The 12,760-nt window shown below is 45.2% G+C and overlaps 1 protein-coding gene across 9 annotated transcripts in view; it reads right to left on the minus strand.

The window, feature by feature from the left end:
- amph (amphiphysin) overlaps window positions 1-12,760 on the minus strand; it is a 529,225-nt gene that overhangs the window by 370,089 nt on the left and 146,376 nt on the right. For all 9 annotated transcript variants that reach the window (XM_085993363.1, XM_085993361.1, XM_085993365.1 and 6 more), the window contains exon 2: window positions 214-294. In XM_085993363.1, coding sequence (XP_085849489.1) covers window positions 214-294 — 81 coding nt within the window. The remainder of the gene's footprint in view (window positions 1-213; window positions 295-12,760) is intronic.

Consider the following 12,760-nt stretch of genomic DNA (forward strand, 5'->3'; position numbering starts at 1 on the left):
AACATTCCTCCCTCAACCAGCTCCACTAAAAAAAATCAGATTAACCCATTCATTTCATTGTGGCAACTTGCTGTATACTAAAATGGCTGCCGTGTTTTTTTCCGTAACAACAGTGACTATACTTCAAAAGTAATTCATTGGCTCAGAAGTGCTTTGGGGAGTCCTCATGATGTGAGAAGGTGCTATATAAATGCAAGATCTTTCTTTACTTACCTCCTGCTTTTTGAAGTTTTGTATAAATCCTTCAAACTGCTCATCTCTTGTTTCATCTGCTTTACCAAGCTTCTGAAGCACCTGCAAATTGAAAAACAAAAAACAATTATGATGTTACTTAACATTGGATCATACTCAAAAGGTGCTGGAGTTAAGAAGATATTCATAGTGATGCTTGAATATTACTTCAGTCTGGAGGCAACTGGTAATATTTAACCTTGAATGATTTCTAACATCTCCATTTACAGGTGAGAACTGAAATAACCTGGCGTAAGTAAATTGTTTTCAGTATACATTATATTCCAATGCCAGTGGTCTCAGATCTATCACAGGATCATAGAATCCAACAGCACTGAAGGAGGCCATTCAGCCCATCGTGCCTGTGCCGGCTCTTTGAAAGAGCTATCCAATTAGTCCTACTTCCTGCACTTTCCCCATAGCCCTGCATTTGTTTTCCTTTTCATGTACATATTCAATTCCCTTTTGAAAGTTACTATTGAAGCTGTTTCCACCACCCTTTCAGGCAGTGCATTCCAGATTATAACAACTCGCTGGTAAAAAAAATTCTCCTCACCTCCCCTCTGGTTCTTTTGCCAATTATCTTAAATCTGTGTCCTCTAGTTACCAAATCTTCTGCCAGTGGAAACAGTTTCTCCCTACCTATTCTATCAAAACCCTGCATAATTTTGAATATCTCTATTAAATCTCCCCTTAACCTCCTCTGCTTTAAGGCAAAGTCTATTTATGTCATCCACACAAGGTGACTCGTAATTCCAAGTTCAAAAACAAGTATGAACGAGGAAAGAATAATCTCTGTTAATCTATGGGTTTTCACTGCCATATTCCTGTCTTTATTCTAAACTGACAAGTGGACCATAGGAATGGCATGAGCACCTCTCAGAAAGTTTGAGGGCATTTTATTTTCAGCTATTTAGTAATTGCCAGCAATCCTGTGGTCTACAAGTGGACCTAGAATGTCGAGCAGCTGAAATTCTGGCAAACAGCCTGTGACATTTTCTGCTTCATGAACTCAGATGTTGCTTCAGCCAAACAAGTAAAAAAGAGCACCCAGCAAAAGAATCAAAGCAATAGAGAGTGAGAGAGAATCAGAGAGAGAGAGAATCATTGAGAAAATCAGAGGAAGAGAGAGAGAATCAGAGAGAATCATTGAGAAAATCAGAGGAAGAGAGAGAGAATCAGAGAGAATCATTGAGAGAATCAGAGGGAGAATCAGAGAGAGAATCAGAGAGAATCATTGAGAAAGTCAGAGGAAGAGAGAGAGAATCAGAGAGAATCATTGAGAGAATCAGAGGAAGAGAGAGAGAATCAGATAGAATCATTGAGAAAATCAGAGGAAGAGAGAGAGAATCAGAGAGAATCATTGAGAGAATCAGAGGGAGAATCAGAGAGAATCAGAGAGAATCATTGAGAGAATCAGAGGGAGAATCAGAGAGAGAATCAGAGAGAGAATCATTGAGAGAATCAGAGGGAGAGAGAATCATTGAGAAAATCAGAGGAAGAGAGAGAGAATCAGAGAGAATCATTGAGAGAATCAGAGGGAGAATCAGAGAGAGAATCAGAGAGAATCATTGAGAGAATCAGAGGGAGAATCAGAGAGAGAATCAGAGAGAATCATTGAGAGAATCAGAGGGAGAATCAGAGAGCGAATCAGAGAGAGAATCATTGAGAGAATCAGAGGGAGAGAGAATCATTGAGAGAATCAGAGAGAATCATTGAGAGAATCAGAGGGAGAGAGAATCATTGAGAGAATCAGAGAGAATCATTGAGAGAATCAGAGGGAGAGAGAATCATTGAGAGAATCAGAGAGAATCATTGAGAGAATCAGAGGGAGAGACAGAGAATCAGAGAGAATCAGAGAGAGAATCAGAGAGAGAGAGAATCAGAGAGAATCATTGAGAGAATCAGAGAATCAGAGAGAATCAGAGAGAATCAGAGAGAGAATCAGAGAGAGAATCAGAGGGAGAATCAGAGGGAGAATCAGGGAGAATCAGAGAGAGAATCAGAGGGAGAATCAGAGAGAGAATCAGAGAGAATCAGAGAGAGAGAGAGAGAATCAGATTGAATCAGAGAGAGAATCAGAGAGAATCAGAGAGAATCATTGAGAGAATCAGAGAGAATCAGAGGGAGAATCAGAGAGAGAATCAGAGAGAATCATTGAGAGAATCAGAGAGAGGATCAGAGAGAATCATTGAGCGAATCAGAGAGAGAATCAGAGGGAGAATCAGAGAGAGAATCAGAGAGAATCAGAGAGAGAGAGAGAGAATCAGAGAGAATCAGAGAGAGAATCAGAGGGAGAATCAGAGAGAGAATCAGAGAGAATCATTGAGAGAATCAGAGAGAATCATTGAGAGAGAATCAGAGAGAATCAGAGAGAGAGAGAGAGAATCATTGAGAGAATCAGAGAGAATCAGAGAGAATCATTGAGAGAGAATCAGGGAGAATCAGAGAGAATCAGAGAGAATCATTGAGAGAGAATCAGAGAGAATCAGAGAGAATCAGAGAGAATCATTGAGAGAATCAGAGAGAATCATTGAGAGAATCAGAGAGAGAATCAGAGAGAATCAGAGAGAGAATCAGAGAGAATCAGAGAGAGAATCAGGGAGAGAATCATTGAGAGAATCAGAGAGAGAATCAGAGAGAATCAGAGAGAGAATCAGAGAGAGAATCAGAGAGAATCAGAGGGAGAATCAGAGCGAATCAGAGGGAGAATCAGAGAGAATCAAAGGGAGAATCAGAGAGAATCAGAGGGAGAATCAGAGAGAATCAGAGAGAATCAGAGAGAGAATCAGAGAGAGAATCAGAGAGAGAATCAGAGAGAATCAGAGGGAGAATCAGAGAGAATCAGAGAGAATCAGAGAGAGAATCAGAGAGAATCAGAGAGAGAATCAGAGGGAGAATCAGAGAGAGCATCAGAGAGAATCAGAGGGAGAATCAGAGAGAGAATCAGAGAGAGAATCAGAGAGAGAATCAGAGAGAGAGAGAGAGAGAGAATCAGAGAGAGAATCAGAGGGAGAGAGAATCAGAGAGAATCAGAGAGAGAATCAGAGGGAGAATGAGAGAGAATCAGAGGGAGAGAGAGAGAATCAGAGAGAATCAGAGCGAGAATGAGAGAGAATCAGAGGGAGAGAGAGAGAATCAGAGAGAGAATCAGAGGGAGAGAGAATCAGAGAGAATCAGAGGGAGAGAGAATCAGAGAGAATCAGAGGGAGAGAGAATCAGAGAGAATCAGAGGGAGAATCAGAGAGAGAATCAGAGGGAGAGAGAATCAGAGAGAGAATCAGAGAGAGAATCAGAGAGAGAGAGAATCAGAGAGAATCATTGAGAGAATCAGAGAGAGAATCAGAGAGAATCAGAGAGAGAATCAGAGAGAGAATCAGAGGGAGAATCAGAGGGAGAATCAGGGAGAATCAGAGAGAGAATCAGAGGGAGAATCAGAGAGAGAATCAGAGAGAATCAGAGAGAGAGAGAGAGAATCAGATTGAATCAGAGAGAGAATCAGAGAGAATCAGAGAGAATCATTGAGAGAATCAGAGAGAATCAGAGGGAGAATCAGAGAGAGAATCAGAGAGAATCATTGAGAGAATCAGAGAGAGAATCAGAGAGAATCATTGAGCGAATCAGAGAGAGATTCAGAGGGAGAATCAGAGAGAGAATCAGAGAGAATCAGAGAGAGAGAGAGAGAATCAGAGAGAATCAGAGAGAGAATCAGAGGGAGAATCAGAGAGAGAATCAGAGAGAATCATTGAGAGAATCAGAGAGAATCATTGAGAGAGAATCAGAGAGAATCAGAGAGAGAGAGAGAGAATCATTGAGAGAATCAGAGAGAATCAGAGAGAATCATTGAGAGAGAATCAGGGAGAATCAGAGAGAATCAGAGAGAATCATTGAGAGAGAATCAGAGAGAATCAGAGAGAATCATTGAGAGAATCAGAGAGAATCAGAGAGAGAATCAGAGAGAATCAGAGAGAGAATCAGGGAGAGAATCATTGAGAGAATCAGAGAGAGAATCAGAGAGAATCAGAGAGAGAATCAGAGAGAGAATCAGAGAGAATCAGAGGGAGAATCAGAGCGAATCAGAGGGAGAATCAGAGAGAATCAGAGGGAGAATCAGAGAGAATCAGAGGGAGAATCAGAGAGAATCAGAGAGAATCAGAGAGAGAATCAGAGAGAGAATCAGAGAGAATCAGAGGGAGAATCAGAGAGAATCAGAGAGAATCAGAGAGAGAATCAGAGAGAATCAGAGAGAGAATCAGAGGGAGAATCAGAGAGAGCATCAGAGAGAATCAGAGGGAGAATCAGAGAGAGAATCAGAGAGAGAATCAGAGAGAGAATCAGAGAGAATCAGAGGGAGAGAGAATCAGAGAGAGAGAGAGAGAGAATCAGAGAGAGAATCAGAGGGAGAGAGAATCAGAGAGAATCAGAGAGAGAATCAGAGGGAGAATGAGAGAGAATCAGAGGGAGAGAGAGAGAATCAGAGAGAATCAGAGCGAGAATGAGAGAGAATCAGAGGGAGAGAGAGAGAATCAGAGAGAGAATCAGAGGGAGAGAGAATCAGAGAGAATCAGAGGGAGAGAGAATCAGAGGGAGAGAGAATCAGAGAGAATCAGAGGGAGAATCAGAGAGAGAATCAGAGGGAGAGAGAATCAGAGAGAGAATCAGAGAGAGAATCAGAGAGAGAATCAGAGAGAAAATCAGAGAGAGAGAGAGAGAGAATCAGAGAGAGAGAATCAGAGAGAATCATTGAGAGAATCAGAGGGAGAGAGAATCAGAGAGAGAATCAGAGAGAATCATTGAGAGAATCATTGAGAGAATCAGAGAGCGAATCAGAGAGAGAATCATTGAGAGAATCAGAGGGAGAGAGAGAGAATCAGAGAGAGAGAATCAGAGAGAATCATTGAGAGAACCAGAGGGAGAGAGAATCAGAGAGAGAATCAGAGAGAATCATTGAGAGAATCAGAGAGCGAATCAGAGAGAGAATCAGAGAGAGAGAGAGAGAATCAGAGAGAATCATTGAGAGAATCAGAGAGAGAATCAGAGAGAATCATTGAGAGAATCAGAGAGAGAATCAGAGAGAGAGAGAGAGAATCAGAGAGAATCATTGAGAGAATCAGAGAGAATCATTGAGAGAATCAGAGAGAGAATCAGAGAGAATCATTGAGAGAATCAGAGGGAGAGAGAATCAGAGAGAATCATTGAGAGAATCAGAGAGAGAGAGAGAGACTGAGAGAGAGAGTGAATCAGAGAGGGAGAGGGAGACTCAGAGAGAGAGAATCAGAGAGAATCATTGAGAGAATCAGAGGGAGAGACAGAGAATCAGAGAGAGAATCAGAGAGAGAGAGAGAGACTGAGAGAGAGAGTGAATCAGAGAGGGAGAGGGAGACTCAGAGAGAGAGAATCAGAGAGAATCATTGAGAGAATCAGAGGGAGAGAGAATCAGAGAGAATCAGAGGGAGAGAGAGAGACTGAGAGAGAGAGAGAATCATTGAGAGAATCAGAGAGAGAGAGAGAGACTGAGAGAGAGAGTGAATCAGAGAGAGAGAATCATTGAGAGAATCAGAGGGAGAGAGAGAGAATCAGAGAGAGAGAATCATTGAGAGAATCAGAGAGAGAGAGAGTGAATCAGAGAGGGAGAGGGAGACTCAGAGAGAGAGAATCAGAGAGAGAGAGTCATTGGGAAAATGCTGGAATCCATTATTAAGGAAGTAATAGTAGGACATTTAGAAAATCATAATGCAATCAAGTAGAGTCAACATGATTTTATGAAAGGGAAATCATGTTTGACAAATTTATTAGAGTTCTTTGAGGATGTAACAAGCAGGGTGGATAAAGGGGAACCAGTAGATGTAGTCACAGAAATCACAGAATCACAGAAACCCCACAGTGTAGATAGAGGCCATTTCGGCCCATCGAGCCTGCACCGACACATATCCCACCCGATCCCCGTAACCCCTACACCAACACATATCCCACCCTATCCCCACGTATTTAATCCCCCTAACACTAAGGGTCAATTTATCATAGCCAATCAACCTAACCCGCACATCTTTGGACTGTGGGAGGAAACCGGAGCACCCGGAGAAAACCCACGCAAACACAGGGAGAATGTGCAAACTCCACACAGACAGTCACCCGAGGCCGGATTCGAACCCGGGTCTCTGGCGCTGTGAGGCAACAGTGCTAACCACTATGCCACCGTGCTGTATTTGGATTTCAAAAAGGCATTCGATAAGGTGACACATGAAAGGTTACTGCACAAGATAAAAGCTCATGGTGTTGGGGGTAATATATTAGCATGGAGGATAGAGGATTGGCTAACTAACAGAAAACAGAGAGTCGGGATAAATGGGTCATTTTCAGGTTGGCAAACTGTAACTAGTGGGGTGCCATAGGGATCAGTGCTGGGGCCTCAACTATTTACAATCTATATTAATGACTTGGATGGAGGGACCGAGTGTAATGTAGGCAAATTTGTGACGATACAAAGATAGGTGGGAAAGCAAGTTGGGAGGACATAAAGGCCGGAATTTTGCCGGCGTTCAGAGTACAGGTTTGGAGGCAGGTCCGCTGTCAAAATAGCAAAGAATAATAGTCGTTAGTAAACCCGCTGTCAGCCCGCCTCCATGCGAGTCTCCCAGGTGTCAGGTCTGTCTGTGCAGAACTGACCCGACACCAAGCGGTGGGAGATGTAGTGTATGTACCTTTAAGAGAGAACTACTTTTACAGCTCCTGTATATTGTAGTACCGGCAGTGACCACACCTGTATATAAGCCTTGAGCATGCCTCTGTACTGTTAGTCTTTAGACTACCCTCCTCCAGTAAACACCTGTTGATTGTTAATTTACAGCCTCCGTCTAGTTATTGGAAAACATCATACTTTAAGAATCACGGATTCAACAGTGGCGATGAGGTCAATTCGAATCTACCTGCAACTCTGCATTTCCTTTCAAGGATTCACTCCAGGAGGATGGTGGAAGAAAGTTGAGGCCAGAAGCACGGGCGTCGACCACGAGCAACTGCCCAGTCATCCGGCAGAGAGTGAACATCGCAGGGGAGGCTGTTGAGAGCTGGGCTTGGTTCTCCAGCCACGACGATCCAGCAACAGACTGGCAACAGGTACAGCACAGACCCTTCCCGGACAGCGGTGGCTGGAGCCAACCGACGGCACAGAAAAGGCCGAGCAGCGTCGACGGGGTAAGAGAGAGAGTGAAGCGCACAGGGCGCAGCCGGGGGTTGAAAACCGAGCGGCGTTGACGGAAAACAAAAAAGAGAGGGTAAAGCAGCAGCCGGGTTCAGGACCGAGTGGCGGCAACGAGAGAGGCGCACAGGAGAACGCGCAGAGCACAGCCAGGGCTCAAGGGCTGAACAGCGTCCGCGGGGGAAAGAAAGGAAGCGCGGGAGACGCCGTTTTGTGCCAGCGGAGAAGAAGGGAGAGCGCGGGAGACGCCATTTTAGACAATTTAATCACACCCAGGGATGCCGAAGAGTGGCAGTATCACTGCGTTTGACAATGAAGTCGAAGATTGGGCGACATATGTGGAACGCATTGAGGTGCACTGCAAGGCGAATGAAGTGCCAAATGCTAGGAAAGCACTGGTTTTGTTGAATTCCATGGGTGCAAAAACTTATGGCTTACTGCGAAACCTAATAACCCCAGAGAAGCCAGTGGATAAGAATTTCGAAAGCATAGTGGAAATCCTACAGGACCACTTAAACCCCACATTGCTGCTGATAGCAGAAAGATTTAAGTTCCACAAAAGGAACAAGCATAAAGACGAAAGTAATGCTGAGTACTTAACGGAACTGCGCAAGCTATCGAAACACTGCCAGTTTGGATTGGGACTAGCAGATACGTTAAGGGACAAGTTTGTGTGTGGGCTTCAAAGTGAAGGAACCCAGAAGGAGACCGCAAGAATATGGCACCAATGAAATGTCATATGGAGCAGGGAAGTGTTATCGCTGTGGCAGAACAACACATGACCAGAAGGATTGTTGGTTCAAGGACCAAGTGTGCAGACAGTGTGGAAAAGCAGGACACATAGCAAGAGTCTGCAGGTCAGGGAAGAAAACCAGCAGCAAGAAATCTCCACAGGAGAAGTACAAAAAGGTACATAAGGTGATGGTCAGTAGTTCAGACGAACAGAAAAGTGATACAGACTCCGGAAGCAAGGAGCTGGGTTGTCTGAAACTACATAAGGTAATCAAAATGGAGGATCGCCAGACAATCTGGGTCACGCTCAAGATAGACGGAGTCCAAGTGAAAATGGAATTGGACACAGGATCAGCCCTAACAGTCATAAACCAAAGGGACTACAAGCGGCTATTTTCACATATACCCTTGAAAGCTACAGAGATTGTCTTAAAGACGTACACGGGGCAAAAAGTCTACCCCAAAGGAAAAATAAGGGTGAACGTGATATACAAAGGCCAGGAAATACCCAAAATGGACCTATATGTATTGTCAGATGGAGGACCACCACTACTAGGACGTGAATGGATCCGGAAGATACAATTAGATTGGCATTCCATACAGGCACTGAAGGTTGAGGCCAAAAAGGATGATGACGTCACACCGGGACGACTGTCAAAAATGCTAACTGACGCACAAGAAGTGTTCCAGGAGGGACTCGGAACACTAACAGGCATAACAGCGACGATTAAAATAGAGGAAAATGCACGGCCAAAGTTTTTTAAGGCCAGACCGGTGCCTTATGCGATCCGACCAGCCATCGAAGCAGAGCTGGAAGGGTTGGAACGTTCAGGAGCACTGTCCAAAGTAGACTGGAGCGAGTGGGCTACACCCATCGTTCCTGTAATGAAGAGGTCGTTGAGTAATACGCCTGGGGAACCAAAGATGGTCCGCATCTGTGGGGATTTTAAGGTGACAGTGAACCCAGTCCGTCACACGGTACAATATCCACTTCCACGGATTGAGGATATTTTTGCCTCGCTATCTGGAGGTAAACGCTTCACCAAAATTGATCTGGCCCAGGCGTACCTGCAAATGGAGGTAGAAGAAGCCTCGAAACAATACCTCACGATCAACACTCATAAAGGTCTCTACCAATACAACCGTCTGGTGTTCGGGGTCGCATCGGCTCCGGCTATTTGGCAAAGGGCAATGGATCAAGTCCTGCAAGGGATTCCAGGGACCCAGTGTTATTTGGACGACATCCTGGTCACGGGCGAAAATGACAGTGATCACCTCGCCAACCTGGAGAAGGTGCTCACTAGATTAAAGGAATATGGGCTACGAGCTAATCGCCACAAGTGCGAGTTTTTCCAGAAGCAGATCTCGTATTGTGGCCACATTATTGATGAAGAAGGGTTACATAAGTCTCCTGAAAAGATTGAGGGAGTAGTCAAGGCTCCAGCACCAGAAAATGTGGCACAACTGAGGTCGTTCCTCGGCTGGTGAACTACTACCATAAGTTCTTACCAAATTTGTCTACAGTAGTACACCCACTGAACACCCTACTGCAAACGGGGGTACCATGGAAGTGGAATGATGAATGTAAACGAGCTTTCCAGAAGTGCAAAGAATTGATCACATCAAAAGAGGTGTTGGCCCATTTCAACCCAGCACTACCAATTCAGTTGGCATGTGATGCATCACCCTATGGTATTGGAGCGGTGCTGTCGCACAAATTCCCAGACGGGTTGGAGAGGCCAGTAGCCTTTGTGTCTTGGTCACTAACCTCAGCAGAGCGCAACTACGCCCAGATCGACAGGGAAGCCCTCAGCCTAGTATGGGGAGTAAAAAAATTCAACCACTATCTGCATGGGCAGAAGTTCACCTTGCTGACTGACCACCAACCACTTGTTTCCATCTTTAATCCAAAGAAGGGCGTTCCGGTGATGACTGCACAACAGCTACAAAGATGGCCCCTTTTTCTAGGGGCGAACCAATATGAAATAGAGTATAAGGGCATGAAACAGCATGGAAACGCTGATGGGCTATCACGCCTGCCACTGCCTACTGTGGAGGAAGCACCAGCAGTGGACCCTATCGAAATATTTTATTCGTCGATAATTGAACGATTGCCAGTAACTAACGAGGATATAGAGGAGACCCGCAATGATCCGACACTGTCTCGGGTATATGATTTGACGGTGAAGGGATGGCCAACACATGGCAACTCACTGTTGCCAGCATTCTCATCCAGAAGAGAACAGCTGTCAGTGTGCCAGGGGACAGTGATGTGTGGATCCCGAGTGGTAATTCCACCCAAGCTAAGGGAGAGAGTGCTCAGTGAGCTTCACGAAGGCCATCTGGGAGGGGTGAAAATGAAAAACCTTGCTAGGGCTTGTGTGTGGTGGCCGGGGATCGATCAACAAATCGAGGACCTAACAAAGAGCTGCTCAGGATGCCAGAAGGTCCAAAATGCACCACCACATGCCCCTTTACACCCATGGGAGTGGCTCTCCTCTCCATGGCAACGGGTGCATATTGATTTTGCTGGTCCATTCATGGACTCAATGTTCTTAATAGCAGTGGATGCGCACTCGAAATGGCCTGAGGTGATCAAAATGTCCTCAACCACTACAGAGAAAACGATTGCAGTCCTACGGACCATATTTGCCAGGAACAGCTTGCCAGAGCAAATTTGCTCTGATAACGGACCACAGTTTGTGTCCGAAGAGTTTCGGAAATTTATGAGAAGGAATGGGGTAAGGCATTACACATCCGCCCCGTATCATCCAGCTACAAATGGATTGGCTGAGAGGTTCGAACAAACCTTTAAAAAGGCGATAAGGGCCATGTGCGATGATGAAATTCCACTACAGCATAAGGTGGACAATTTCCTGTTAGCCTACAGAAATGTGACACATGCAGTTACCAACCAGACCCTGGCCATGATGCTCTTTAACCGAAGGTTGAGATCTCGTCTGGATTTGCTCAGACCAAATGTGCGAAGAAATGTTGAAGATAAGCAATTCCAGCACATCAATGAAAAGCTGACAAGGAGCTTCAATGTAGGACAACCAGTCTTGGCCCGCGACTACCGAACAGAGAAATGGCAACCCGGAACGATATGCACACGGCAGGGGCCATTAATGTACACAGTGGATGTCGGGGAGAACATTGTGAGACGCCACGTCGACCAGATCCGAGCGTCACAGGAATGAGTCAACCCCATGTCTCGCATACCTGGGGATGAACCCGACATACCGGTAGCATCTACCTCAGAAACAGTAGCAGCGGAACCTGATGAACTAACCGACGAAAGGGGGCCAGAATCGCCTCCGCACCAAGAACAAGAACCTCAGGAAAGGCACTATCCAGAAAGGATCAGGAAGCCACCCCAAAGACTGAATGTATAAATGGACTATTTCAGTTTAATGTGCATGTTAAAGTGTTAACTGTTATTTGAATGTTATGGGTACTGTTAATCTAAAAGGGGAGGAATTGTAGTGTATGTACCTTTAAGAGAGAACTACTTTTACAGCTCCTGTATACTGTAGTACCGGCAGTGACCACACCTGTATATAAGCCTTGAGCATGCTTCTGTACTGTTAGTCTTTAGACTACCCTCCTCCAGTAAACACCTGTTGATTGTTAATTTACAGCCTCCGTCTAGTTATTGGAAAACATCATACTTTAAGAATCACGGATTCAACAGGAGAAACAATTTAGATCATTCAATGTCACGTTACCAGCCAATTTAATGCTATTTTGAGCCTACCTTGTAATTTTCCATGCTCTTCCACGGGTTACCCATTGCTGGGGGAACATGCCAGCTCAACCTGGCGTGTTTTGAGTCTGCTCTGATGTATCTGATAAGCTGACAGCTGCAGAAGTGGTGTAATGGATGCCATGTTGCAGGTGGTCAGTTTCAGAGCTCAGAAACTGTTGGTTACTGCATTTGTAAGACATATAGGGGGCAATTTTCCCATTGGAGGCGGGTTTCAGTTTGGGCGAGTTCCAAACCCGCCTCCACTGTCAGGTGGGAAAAATTTGCGATTTTCCCCTAATTGGCCAGTTAATTTCAGAGGTGTGGGTTCCCCTTGGCCAATTAGTGTTTTGGAACTCAAACTCACCTCTGCTGACGTCACTTATCCAGCTTCATTTAAGGGCTGCTTGCTGCCTTGGCTCATTCCACTGGTTTTTAGTCGATGCTGCACTACCTCCAAGCTTCCATCACATACAAGGATGGCCAGCTCCAAGGCAAGGGCCTCCCCGAGGTTCTCAGATGAGGTGCTGGGTATCTTGGTTGAGGGGGCGAGAGCTAGCAGGGAGGTCCAAAGATGTGCGGGGTTAGGTTGATTGGCCATGATAAAAATTGACCCTTAGTGTTAGGGGGATTAAATACGTGGGGTTACGGGGATAGGGTGGGATATGTGTTGGTGTAGGGGTTACGGGGATCGGGTGGGATATGTGTCGGTGCAGGCTCGATGGGCCGAAATGGCCTCTATCTGTACTGTGAGGTTTCTGTGATCTGTGATTTCTGAGGTGCTCTTCCCCTCATCTAGGAGGAAGAGGCCTCCCAAAGAAACCAAGGCTGTGTGGGTCCAGCTGGCAAGGGAT

Source organism: Somniosus microcephalus, chromosome 7 (genome assembly GCF_052327205.1).
Source record: "Somniosus microcephalus isolate GS21.2 chromosome 7, FLI_Smic_1.0, whole genome shotgun sequence".
In the NCBI taxonomy this organism is placed as follows: Eukaryota; Metazoa; Chordata; class Chondrichthyes; order Squaliformes; family Somniosidae; genus Somniosus; species Somniosus microcephalus.